Source organism: Argiope bruennichi, chromosome 5 (assembly GCF_947563725.1).
Source record: "Argiope bruennichi chromosome 5, qqArgBrue1.1, whole genome shotgun sequence".
NCBI lineage: Eukaryota > Metazoa > Arthropoda > Arachnida > Araneae > Araneidae > Argiope > Argiope bruennichi.
In genome coordinates, this window is record NC_079155.1 from 119,678,065 (window position 1) to 119,691,920 (window position 13,856).

Sequence of the window (13,856 nt, forward strand, 5' to 3'; positions counted from 1 at the left end):
CCCGTATGAGTATATGTGTGAATGTCTCACTATAGAATTATGCCAAACGCTTTTCTATCGTATGTCATAGAAGTAGTTTTATGAAATTGTATAATCACAGTTAAAACTTAGTTTATTTAAACCGAAATGCTGTTCAAATAATTTGATCTTTATTTTAATACATTTGTTTGGTTTAGTTATATTAACGTCCCGTTTGAAGCAACACTTGGGCTATTTTGGGACGGACCTCGTAATTTTGAACCGCGTCAGATGACGAGAACGACACCTGAGCTGGCACCCCCCTCTCCACACCACACCAGCGGGAGAACGTTTGGTCAGGACGGATTTAACGTGCAACAGACCCCCTTACACGACAGTTCTTCGGTGGAATCGCGTCTCGAACTTGAAACCCTCCGGTTCCAAAGCCGGAGACCTTACCACCAGGCCAGCGCGGCTCTTTAATAAATTTGTGTAGCATATAAAATTGGAGTAATGGTGCACTTCTTTGGCTTTTGTCATATTATTTCACGTTGTCGTTCAATATAGTTACTTAGAAGATATGCTGTACCTTTTTTGTCGTAGAATTTAAGCAATCTTTCAACATATTTAAAAATTTTCTCTATACCTTTCTTAGAAATGTTCTTAATTTCTTAGAAAATAAAGAACATAAAGTTATCCTAAAGTCAAATTATTGTGGCTCATTTAATGCCCATGACATGTATAAAAAGGCATTAATTAAATTAATTTAATAACATTCATGGTAATGGATGATGTTGCAAATCAAATATTTGTCATTATAAAGAATGCCTCTAAAATCAGTGTGGTACATGTGGATACGGTTACTAAATAAATAATTGAATATTTTCAAAAAGACGGAAATTTCACGATCTGATTGGAATCTTTCGGTTGGTCAGTTTCTTGAACATTGGTTTATTTTACCTCTTGTTCATTATATTTCTACTTATGTAAAATATGTTTCGTATCAATATTATCAACCATATACTCTTTAGAAGTTCTTGACATTACATGACATTATATTTCATGAGTCATAAGACATGCAGTGTAATGAAAATAATCTGAATCTGTGAACTGATAGTCATAGCAATATTTAATACGGATGGTACACGCAGAGAGCCGTTTTGCTTGTTCTTATTAATTGAGATTTTACTAATAATATTTTGATATCGTGTCAACTCAAATCCGGCTTCAACAGTAAGTATAATAAGGAATTATAACTCGAAAATTTTATATTTGCTTCAAATATTTATGTGATGTATTACCCTCAATTGACGTGCAGGCCAGCTCTCAATGTTTTTGCATAGTTTGTGCAATTCAATTTTGCAGACTTAGAATATCGGAAATAAAATTTGGAATGATTTTTATAATTTTGTAATGGTTTCTTATCAACTCGTAGGATAACTTGGTGAAAGGTGTCATTACAACTCCAAGAATAGGCCTAATTATATGATCTTAGGGACACTTTATATTGTCTTGGAAACTACATTCATATTCGACAAGTTAAATACAGTTTTAATTATGAATGTTGAAGCTATAAAATCAGCTACACTCCCTAATAAAGGATTTTAAATATATATATTTTTAAATTTTCAAAGCTCTCTTTCTTTGCTTGCTTTCAAGGCCTTCTTTTGTCCTTAGTTTAATTCAGCTTCAAAAATATCCAAGAAATTCTTTTTCATTTTTAAATATTTATCCTATCTTTTTTTTTTTTCATCTTGACTTTTAAGATTCTTTACATCAGTATTATCACCCCCCCCCCCTCACATCAGGATATAACTCCATGACTTTATTCTGAAAATGTCATTGCAGCTGTATCTTTATGCCTCTATAACTGTGACACTTTCGTAAGTTTTTTTTTTCCTATTCTGTACACCATGTGGTTTTAACTCTATGTATTTAACAAATAAAGAAAAATAGCATTCTGATCAAATTTATTCCATTTTACTACAAATTTCAATTAGAATTCTAAAGATGACCGACATTTTTTTTTTTACATTTTTTCCTTAGTCTCAAAGTAACATCTGCATCTTATAAGAACATCTTATTTATAAATTACAATAATAATAATATGAGGCTATTTCGTCTGTATGAAACATGAGTGAAAATTCAGTTTATTTCATCATTTGCTTGAAAAGTCTCACGACCTTGCTCAGCATTTACCTTGGGAGTGATAATCATCCAGAATAGGGAAAATGCAGCTCTGTAAGAGAAGAAAAAGGAAACATTTCAGCTAACAAATAAAATAATATCATAAAAAAATTTAAAGACTGAAAGCAAAGGGAATGAAAGATTTATTTCAAACATAAATTTTATTAATTTAAACTATAATTACATAATTGATAAAAATACCAAAAACTTTTTTTAGCTCAATAAATGTATAATATGCATAAATATATTCAACATGATTTGTAAAAAGACCAATTCATGAATAAAGGGCATAATAAAGTTCTTTTTAAAGCAGCAAGATTGGAACGAAGAAAAAGTTATCCATATGATAATGTATATCATACAGATACTGCCTGTAAATATCGTGAATTGTCTTTCGATGATAAAATAAAAAACAATTTTAAGATTAATGCTTAAAAACAATGTGAAAACATTCTTCACCTTTATCATTGCTCAGTGTCCATTCTGTTTTAAATGAAATCTACTCAGTGGACTCATCGATAGTTTATTTGATCTCTACTTGATAACGAAGATTTTTGTAAAATAGGATTACTAATTACTTTTTCAATAGTTCATAGAGTATGGTCAAACTGACTAAATTTGCAAACGCATAAAAAAACGTTATTTGGTAAATCTGAACGACTGGTCAGCGTAAATATTAGCATCGATATTTTTGGTCTGTTTAATTAATTGCAACAGAAATCGTGAATTTAGGGTTAGATCTTTATGTTGGAATCGATAGTTTGTCGTCGGTTCTAATTCTACTTCCAAGTAAGAAAGTATTTTGTGGGGTTTTTTTTATGTACATAAATAAAAAGTTCCTTTCATTTGCTGAAAACCTTCCACAACTGAAATTTAGGATATAAATCGCCATATTTATAAATATCATCACTAAACTGGGGTAACACAAAGTCCAAAATCCTTCCATTTGATTACTTTGAGCCTATATTCAAGTTGCGGTGTTCGTTTACGATAGAAATGAAGACATAAAAGTTACATTAATGATTACATAGATATGAGGAGATAGTAGTATGATAGATATGAGGAGATACTCTCTAAAAATGTAATTCTAAAAAAGGCATTCTGAAAAATGTACATTCTTCTTTCAAAGAGACTTTCACTATCATTGCTGTAACCACAGAGAAGCGTTAAGTCAGGTCGTACAATTACTTGCAGTATCTTATCTCTCCCTAATCCAGACAACCTTGGCATATTGTAAATGCGTTTGTAGCGAATTGCGATGAGTGAGGATAGAACCCGGGACCTTGTGGTTCCACTGCCCAGTAACATGACCACGATACAAAAGCAATTGCTTGGGTAGCGTAGCTGTTAACCGGCTTATAAGTTTTCATCACAGACTCTCCCTCCAGTGAGACGAACGATATGGCTGTTGAGTGGTGATGTATTAGCTGTTGATTCTAATGCGTCTGTACCCATTTGAGAAGCGCCAAGCGTTATGACGAGCGTATGTAGGTGAGTGGTTGCTGATGCTGTTGCTGCGTCAAGTGAGTCTGACGACTTTGGTTGCGGGTAGATGGCGCCACAACAGCTGTACGAAGGTTAAAATTTCATTGTCCGAGGTCACCAATGTAGCGAATTTCGATCAGTGAGGATAAAACCTGGGACCTTGTGGTTCGCTGTCCAGTAACATGACCACAATACAAAAGCAATTGCTCGGGTAGCGTAGCTGTTAACTGACTTATAAGCTTTCACCACAAGTTATAGCAATATTTTGCACGTTCAAAGGAATTTTCAGCCATCACAGACAGTTGATTTAAATCCCCAAATTCACAGTTTTACAACCGATATTCGTATTATGTTCGTATATTCGTATTTCAGCCAGGATTATAAAGATAGTCATTCTGAGCAGTGACTTTAAATTTTCATAAATATTAAAATCAAAAAGATAAAATTTAGAATCAGATTTTAAATTTACAGGGAACTTTAAAATAATTTTCAGTTGAAATCGACTTTTTTTAGAGAAAATGAGTTTAAAGGATAATTTTAAATATTTCTTTTTCCACATTTTGACTAGTTAACTAAACAAAGGCGCTGTCATGTTGTTTGCTTCCACAATGCTGAGTATGTTAAATGCAAATATAGTTTTTAGTTGATAAAAAAAACAGCTGTTTAATTAATTCACACAAAACCTTCATTTGTTTTTTTTATGCTTCATAGTATTATTAAACCAAATATTGATACAAGTACGTATTATAGTTCAATTTTCTAAAAGGAACAAAAATCTAGAATGTGCTTTTATTTAAGTAAATAAAAATAATTACCAATCCTTTTGAAACTCTGTTGCATTCATCTTGCTTATCAGACTTGCTGCAAATTGACTAAAAAACAAAAATTTATGAATTATAAAAACATGAGGAATTTACTCCAATTAATATTATTTATATTTAATATTACTTTTACATATTATTTACATTTGTATTTAAAAGATAATAAAATAATAATTTTTTAAATTAATTTTCTAAGAATTATATTCAGAAAGGTTGGGATGAGTTTTTTCTAATTTTATCTTCCACTGAGAAAAACTATTCTGAATCACAAAGTAAAAGATTTGCTTTAAATAAATTATTACTAAAAAATAAAAGCTCTCTATCATCTGCAATTTTTTTAATATTAAAAAGGAGAAAATATGTAATATAATGAATTTTTATTACGAAAATCTTCTAGAGAAATTAAATTCTGTCCAACAAGTTTTGAAATTTGACAAATTTGATTTTTTCCAACATATAATGTGATATTTTTTTCAATATATAATTGAATTTTTTCCAACATATAATTTGATTTTTTCAATATTTTTCAACATTTAAATTTCAATATCTTTTCGTGTTACATATTTTAGACATTTCTAAAGACTTAGTAGTTGAGAAAACTGTTCATGTTGTCTTAAAATGTGGTACATTATAATACGCAATAATTCATTTTGAGTAATATTTATTCTGAGTTCAAGATTACTTTAATTACTGACATTAAATTAATTTTCAAATACTAATTTCATTACATTCAGTTCCGTTTGTATTGTTAAAGGAGACTATTCTTATTAGGGTCCATCGAAAAAAACAATAATTAAATCTTTAAGATTTTTTAAACGGTTTTAATATTTCAATTATTTAATTTTTCATATGTGATAGTTCTTAAAACTTATGACAGGTACATTTGGAATCTGACTATTTCAGGAGCATATTTCGTCCATAATATGTTTTAAATTTTGAACATTGACTTAAGAATGTTGAACTTTCCATACTGTTGCCAAGGAATTTTAAAAGAACGGAAGCATAGCGATTCTTCGCCTATCCAATATTTTGCTGCTGAGACTCAAAATTTTTCTCTCAAATGTTGTGGCAATTCGTAGTACTTTTTCTTTATTGGCGTTATGACTTGGAATAAGAATTTGCACTGAGTAATAAGACGAAGTTCTGAAAGATGGATAGAGAATGTTCATTGATTCTGTCTCTAGTTTAACTCAAGTTGGACTAACGCATGTTAACTTTAAAAGGAAGAATGATGCGTGAAGAATTCTTCGCATATCTTATTTCTTAATTCTGTGAAGAAAAAATTTTCTTTAAATATTTCGGAATTCTAAAAGAGCGATGAAGAATGTTCATTGATTCTTTAACTTAGTTTAGTGTTTATTCCTCTTTTTTGTCAGTAATGTCAACATAAACTACTGTATTTAATTCATGAAAATTCTAGCATAATAACTCTTGATATTAGCACAGTCATATAACATACATTGTCTTTTATCAGGGTTATGCTTTCGTATGCAGTATACAGAATCTTTTGATTTGCATGTATATAATGTTTATAAGACGTAATCTTGACCGTACTTAGCGCTACTAAAACAAGAGATGCTCCCTTGGCTTAAAATTGCTAACTTTGTCAGCGAGCTTCTCCGTGGTAAGTGCCATTATAAACAACAACAATAACAATAATGCTTATACCCATAAACAGTTTACATTATTTCTCAATTATTATTCAGTGCATTTACTGGTAAAATCTGAATCATTAATGCAAAAAATGCGATATAAGAAATAACATTTCACTTACATTTTTGAAGGCAAAAACTCCTTTTAATGTTTGGTCGAAGGCTTTTTTCTATCAAATAAAATACATTTTATCAAAAACTCTAAATAATAGAAAAAATATTCAAAGAATCAATTCAGTGGTATCAAATAAATTAGGATACAAATAATTTAAATACACTTTAACTCCCAATAAATTTATAAAAGCAACTATTGAAAACATTAATTTCAAAAAAAAATTAAACACATTAACTGAAAATAATTTTTAAGCATTTAAAAAAATCGAAGCAAAAAAAAATTAAGTGTTGGAAAAAGGGTACATATGCTATCTTCTTTAAATAGATTTCTTTACATGCAACTGAAATCGTTTTCAGCAGATAAAAATTACTGAAGATGTCAATGGAAAGGTTGAATTAAAAAAAGCAGAAAACTTAATTGGCTATATGTGAGAAGAAAATTTAATTTTGAATATTTTATAAAACTTTTGGATGAATGCGCTTTAAACTAATTTTTGATTATAGCCTTATTGATTGGATGTATACAAGAAGGAGAAGGGGACAATCGTCACAGGCCTTATTTTTTCCCATTCTCAAAGCATTTTGTCCATTATACTCAAAGAAAAATGTATCGTTCTTTTTCGAAGCTGGTAGCTTTTTTTTCAATAAAATGAGTATATAAAACCGTGCTGTACATATTTTATACATATAAACATTACTAGATTGCAACTAATATAAACATTACCAGAATTATACTCTGTATATAATCTTGTTTACACATAATATAATTCTGCTATGATTGAATGAATTATTTATTGTGACTGTGATAGCAAAAGCACGAATATTTTGATGGTGTAGTAGTCTATTAATTATAATTTTCCCCTACTTATTTTATACTTAATATATATCCAATCATTCTTAATATTAACAAATATAAATAAGCAAAAAGAATTGATTCTTGTGTTAAGATAATTCTATTTTAGACATTATTAAGTGAGATGATGTCTCTTCTAAAATTTTAATACAAGTATACAAGATTGGACAAATATTCATTTAAGCATATTGGAACAACATAATAATTTTATAAAAAGAAAAAATTTTTAAAAAATCATTAAGTTTTATTTTCATGGCTGTCAGTTTCTTTATTTTTATAGACATATTCAATAATTGTTCAGAAATATTTTAATTTATATAAAGTAAAATGATCTATCTAGATAATTAAAATATCTTAATAATAATTAGCAGTTTAGCAGCATTAGGAACTAGAAGGAGATTATTGGTTAAAATATCTTAATAATAATTAGGAATCTAGCAATATTGTGAACTAAAAAAAGATCATTGGCTAAAATATCTTACTAATAATTAGCAATCTATCAATATCATGAACTAGAAAAAGATCATTGGTTAAAATATCTTAATAATAATTAGCAATCTAGCAATATCATGAACTAGAAAAAGATCATTGGTTTGAATTCACAAGTTGCAATCTTAATAGTAATATTCAAACTTTGATAGATCGATATGTGGTTTAACGAAGAATAAATAGCTCCTTCCTGTCATTTTGGATATTGGATATTTTGATGCTTTTTCCCAATTCGAAATGCAAATGCAAGCCAGGCTCTGTTAAAGATCGCCAGAGAATCATACTCTAGATTTTCGGAATTTCTTAGTTCAATACAGATGTCACACATTCTTATTATCTGAATCCTTGAATGTTAAATGACTAAGCATTCTTGACGAAGCGAAATTAAAGTCATTATAAAAATAGAATTAATAAAATGCATTGCTTATTACTGTTATGATAAGTTGTATTTTCTTAACTCAATCCTGCATTTTTTTAAATAGATTTATGTTTGGAAAACTCTTTTACCAATGTGCCCGATGGATAAACGTTAAAAAAAATTTGTAAACTAGAAGAGGGGCTCATGTGAACGAGGGCAAGCGTCCAAGATTGCATCCCCATTCCTCATAGTTGTATGAGAATCTTTATAACAGACGCAGCAGACACTGAAACAGTGCTTCCACAATGGCCCTCTCCCGACTTTTACAGTGGTTTTTATTCAGTTGTTGGAATTTGTGGGTCCCTTATTCTTCCTGGATAAGTTCGCTTGCAAATTAAATTAAATTCGCTTGCAAATAAAAACGCTAGGCTGAACTGCGATACGTTGGCAAACACAACGGGCCAACACAGACAACAAAACTCACAATTGTCCAAGCGTTTCCAACTTGAATTGGAACTCTAATTTCATGTAAATCTAAGTTTAAAAAAACTAAAAGTATCAAAATTAAAGCTTAATAGTTAAAGAGTCATTAAGGTATGATGTAAAATGTTGTGATATTGGATGAAGAATTATATAATACTGACAAATAAATCAAAAAATTAATTATTTTAATGTCGCTATATTGAACCCTTTAATTCTTTATGGCTTATATGATATTAATCCAACAGAAACATTAAAAATACTATGATCAAACTTATGGTTATGAGATGAGATTATAGTTAGATCAAGCTTATGGTTATGAGATGAGATTATAGTTAGATCAAGCTTATGGGTTATGAGATGAGATTATAGTTAGATCAAGCTTATGGTTATGAGATGAGATTATAGTTAGATCAAACTTATGGTTATGAGATGAGATTATAGTTAGATCAAGCTTATGGTTATGAGATGAGATTATAGTTAGATCAAGCTTATGGTTATGAGATGAGATTATAGTTAGATCAAGCTTATGGTTATGAGATGAGATTATAGTTAGATCAAGCTTATGGTTATGAGATGAGATTATAGTTAGATCAGACTTATGGTTATGAGATGAGATTATAGTTAGATCAAGCTTATGGGTTATGAGAAATATAGCAATTAAATATTTGTGACAGAATGCTTACTTGTTTGTGACCTTGATAAGTACAATATTCTTTCACTGCTTCTGGTTCTGTTTTACTCTTATACTGGAAGTATCCATTATCCTCAACGTATTCAAAGAGATCTTGCAAGTCCTAAATGAAACAATTACGAATATCAACATGTTGCTTCATAAAGCAAATTAATATCATATGAGACTCTATAAATATTTCTGATTTAGTATATCATAATTATTTAGTAGTATTCTTTCAATGACATACTTCACGTTCCAAAACAAATCCCATATACTTAAAATATTGTTTTAAAAAGAATGTATAATGAATAATATTCTAATTTAATAATATTCAATGCCCATGCTGTAAGTTCAAGTCCCTCAATGTCGTGTTCTTATTGTTTTTGGTGTGCAATACTCTGATAAAAATTCCAGGAGTGTAATATTTGATCAACAGATATTATATCATCAATTGATTATTATTTTAATATTTTAAGATTCCGAAACTTAATTATTTTATATCATTTAATATTTTTTTAACTCAAAATCTGTGACTTTGAGATTTATTACACCATTTCGAGAAACACTTATGTTATGAAAATCTCAAGCCTTTTGTGAGTTTGTTTCATTAAGGAATAAAAATGAATTTTCCACTATCAATAAAGGTAAATATATTGATGAAAAACCAACGTTTAGTTTGTTTCAAATATAATAAAAGTTTATTTTGTTTGACCACTGAAATTATTTTGCATTTTTCAGTCAAGATTTAAAGAGAATAGAGCACTATTTACCTACATCATGTTCTTGTACTTTTTTAAAATTAATTATTAAATAAAAATTGAAGGCTTAAAATTATTTTTTATAAATTCAGATTTTTTTATTCAATGATAATGTTTCAGTCTGTTTAAACACAAAAACACTGTCATAAACACAAAAAGCATAAATAATTCATGTGGATAGATAACTATTTTTAAGTCCAAACAAATTATCCTTTGTTATTCGTCTATTTTATTTTCTCTATGATCAAGTTTATGTTATAATATTGTTCATTTTTATTTTTCACGTGTCTTTTTATGTAGGAACACCTTCCCTTTTTTTCAAAGAATAATTAGGTACAAAGTTTTAAATATTTTATAAATTATCCCCGCTAATTGATTGAAAGTACAGCTGATGTGGTAAAATCGATTTTCATTTTTGAAATCTGTACCAAAAATATTCAAACTGAAATTTGAAAATTTATTTAGGAACAAACAAAAAAAATATTTCTCAATGTTTACATTATTATTGTAATATGGAATTTTGTTTTACTACTTCAAAACACGGATGTCTTTTATTTCTGTTTATAGCTTAGCTCTAATGAAATATCTTAGCATTTGATTTTTAGCATTCATATTCGTTTCTTTATTATTTTTTTTATTTTATAGTATTATTAGATAGAAAGAAAAGGAGAATAATTGAAGAAAATTTCTTTATGAATAATAAATCATAAATACCCCATTTAAAAGCTTTAAACTTTAGGAAACGTATATCCATAAGACTGGTGGATAAACAGTTTTCCATTTTTCCTTATGTGCATTTCCTTCAATAAATTTCAAATAGGCAAACCCAAACTATTTATATTCGGAATGCCGGATTACAAAAATTTTTAACAGATGATCACACAGAATAAAAATTCCAGTCAGGATTCCAATTCATTTTTAAAATCGCGCAGGGCGTGGGGAAAGTTTCTCAATCTTATTCGAAATAACATTCTTAATTTAGTATCTTCAGCTATTGTTCGTGTAGCTGAACAAACAGAATAAGATAATTTCCTCTGCTATCTAAAAGACGATTGAGTAATCATTAACACTTTCGCTGCCACGACTCACACCCAATATTCGGGTCCTCCATCTAGTTAGATGACCCCTTCTTTGCTATCTCCTGACTGTAGTAGAGAAGGGTTCATCTAATAACATAGATGGTTTGGTACAATTACATATTATCTGTAACGCACTGGCGCGTCATGCGGCAGTCAATGTGTTAAATCAAATACTGCACTTCAAAATATATATTTTGGATGGATATAACGTTGATTCAACATTTTGAATGCAGACTTGCGGTCATCACTTTTTATGATTTTATACACGACGGTTTATACATTATAAGGAAAGGGATCAATCTTGATTAAATGAATTGGTGACTAAAATTCCGGTATTTTCACCACAAATTCTGCAGTTTACACTTTTAACTTCCCGTTCCGAAGGAAGTCGTGCGTTTTAATAAGATGTACCTCCCTATTTTCAAACATTATTAGATGTCACGAAAATCTCCCGAAATCAACAGCCTGCGTCTAAACTTACCAAATTACACAATCGGAAAAATATTAGAGCTAGATAGCATCGATAAAGATAAGCATCTCAATAACATCTTTATCCGCATCACACTTCTATATATTGTATTCGAAACTCAGACCCACCACTCTTTAAGTCCCAAAGCCAAGACTGTAACAGCAGACTGCCATGAGCGTTTGGACCTATCGGATTATTCACACTAAAATCGACTGTGTAAGTTTCATAGATTTGCAATTTGCCAGTTATATGGATTTTGGTAATTAGTTGTGTGCTATTAAGTATTTTTTAAGTATTATTTCATTCGATTAAGTGTACAGTAATTGCTCTCCTTTTCCTGTATAAAAATATGTTTAGCTATTCCAAATGCCTGTATTAATTTAATTTTTTTATAGAATCCTGAATTAAAAAATCAATATAATTAGAGGTTAAGTAATAAAAATTTAAATTTCTACGAAGGCAATTCATTATAACATTTCACCTGTAATGTTGCGTTCTGGAAGATGCAGTTATGTTGTCTTTGATGATCTGGTCCATCTGTAATGAGGATAATAGTTATATTTTTAAAGGAAATATTCAGATCTAAAAAGTATTTTGCTACTAATTATGTTCCCAAATAGAGATTGTATAATTCAAAGAAAAAAAATAACAGTGCTTTAGTTAAACAGCGTTAAAAATTTTACTGCCATGAAGAAATACAGCTGACATCGTTCTGCTTTGTATATGATTATCACTTATGAAATATAAAAACTCTTTATAAATTGGGGGTTCATTTAAGATTTTTTTTTTACTTTTACAGATGATTTTGTTTGCCTAAACGTAAGCGCAGTGGCCTTTTTGCTTTTGAAATTTTTTGGGGGGGAGGTAGAGACTTAAAGTAAAGAACAATGATATAATTATTTGATAAAAGATTATTAGTTCATCTTCACCATACGTTGTTAAAGGACACTAGAGATTTTATTAAAATGTTTTCTGGAAAATATTTTAATTCAGAATTAACGAATCATTTTATATAACATGTATAAGGCGAAAATTAAATTATAATGGTAATTATCATCCTCTTATACTAAAAAAAAAATGCTGATTTCCGAAGTAAAATATTTCGATTTAAAACCTTCATTCTAATGATATTTTTTCATTCAATTCCGGAAACCAATTAGAGTAAGCGTATTGGTTGGTAGCTGTTTAGTAATGTAATGTCTATTGGTTAATATGGGGATGGTTCCATGATTTTTTTATACCGATGTATAAATATATATCTAAATAGATCTTAGCACACATTCAAAGAAATTGACTTTTTTGGTGTGTAATTTACAGAAATTTCATTTACTGCATGCAACTGGCCATTCAATTTTTCCGTATTGTTTTTATTAAGATTGAAATATTTTTAATAATTACATGAGAACATTGAAAAAGCAATTTTTATAATGTTTAACATCTAACAAAATTCAGTATAATTACGAATTTTAAGATATTAGGCCACAAAATACATTATTTACATATTACCAAACTAAATATTAAAGTTTTAAAAATATTTGTTTAATACCATTTCATTGAAAACTAAGACTTTTGTTGATTAAAAAAATTTTTATTTATGCTGCATAATTACGTAAAAAATTTCAATATTTATTTTATGGTGTTAAATAGCAGAACTAATTTTCAAAAAGGAATTTTTTCATAATTCCATTTGAGCTTTACATAGATTCAAAATGTAATAAATTTATTACTATTTATAAACATTTAATATTTAGAACCTAATCTTAATCTACTTTAATAATATTATTTTTTTATTTTTTAACTTAATGCAAAAATTCAAAAGTTTAAAAATACAAAAATGCTTAATGCAAAAAATCAATTTTTTTTCCTTTTTGAAAAATTAAAAAATATTTTTTTTAATTAATTCAGAATTTTTAATCATATCAAAGAACAAAATTTTACAAACGATTCTCTTCAAACATTTTTTCATTCCGCCATAAATTAGAATCTCGAATTACATGGCAATCTTACCTGTTTCGCAGGTAGCGTAGTTATAGCATTTGAAATACGTCTGCAAAGTTTGATCATCAAACGACTGGGCCTGTATAATCACTAATAGAGTGAAAATACAGAAAAGGAAAGGACAAGCTTTGGCTAGCATTTTCTATGATGAATTCCGACACAAGAAGCCGCCCTAAAGAACATTTCAAATGCCTTTTTATATTAAGCAGATTTATGATTAAATGTTTATGAATCATAAAATGCTACAGAAATATTACTTATTTTGAGTATGAGAAAAAAGGAGCATAAAATTTCAGAAAGCAGTTCCTTTTATTGGTGAAGAATTTTACTACGTTGATTCAATATAATTTTAATACGATTTATCCACACTTATTTTCAGTCTATAAAAACAATAAAATAAAACTAAAGGGGATTTTGTTTCCTCAGTAAAACAACAACGCATTTCTAGCAACTAAATATCCAATACGATTTTTTATCAT

General features: G+C 28.7%; 1 protein-coding gene across 1 annotated transcript; it reads right to left on the reverse strand.

The window, feature by feature from the left end:
- Positions 1–1,911: 1,911 nt before the first annotated feature.
- LOC129969517 (uncharacterized) lies at positions 1,912–13,567 on the reverse strand. Its single transcript, XM_056084124.1, has 6 exons — positions 13,387–13,567; positions 11,861–11,916; positions 9,084–9,194; positions 6,226–6,273; positions 4,446–4,502; positions 1,912–2,197 (listed from the first exon to the last, which is right to left on the reverse strand). The coding sequence occupies exons 1-6, from the start codon at positions 13,514–13,516 to the stop codon at positions 2,147–2,149; spliced, it is 453 nt and encodes a 150-aa protein (XP_055940099.1). The 5' UTR covers positions 13,517–13,567; the 3' UTR covers positions 1,912–2,146.
- Positions 13,568–13,856: the final 289 nt, after the last annotated feature.

Bases quoted from the DNA above. Each gene is read 5' to 3' on its own strand.
- LOC129969517 (XM_056084124.1), bottom strand. From the start codon at position 13,516: ATGCTAGCCAAAGCTTGTCCTTTCCTTTTCTGTATTTTCACTCTATTA. The intron at 11,917-13,386 runs GTAAGATTGCCA...TCCTCATTACAG, and splicing joins CTACGCTACCTGCGAAACAG to ATGGACCAGATCATCAAAGA. The intron at 6,274-9,083 runs GTAAGCATTCTG...TTTATTTGATAG, and splicing joins CTTATCAAGGTCACAAACAA to AAAAAAGCCTTCGACCAAAC.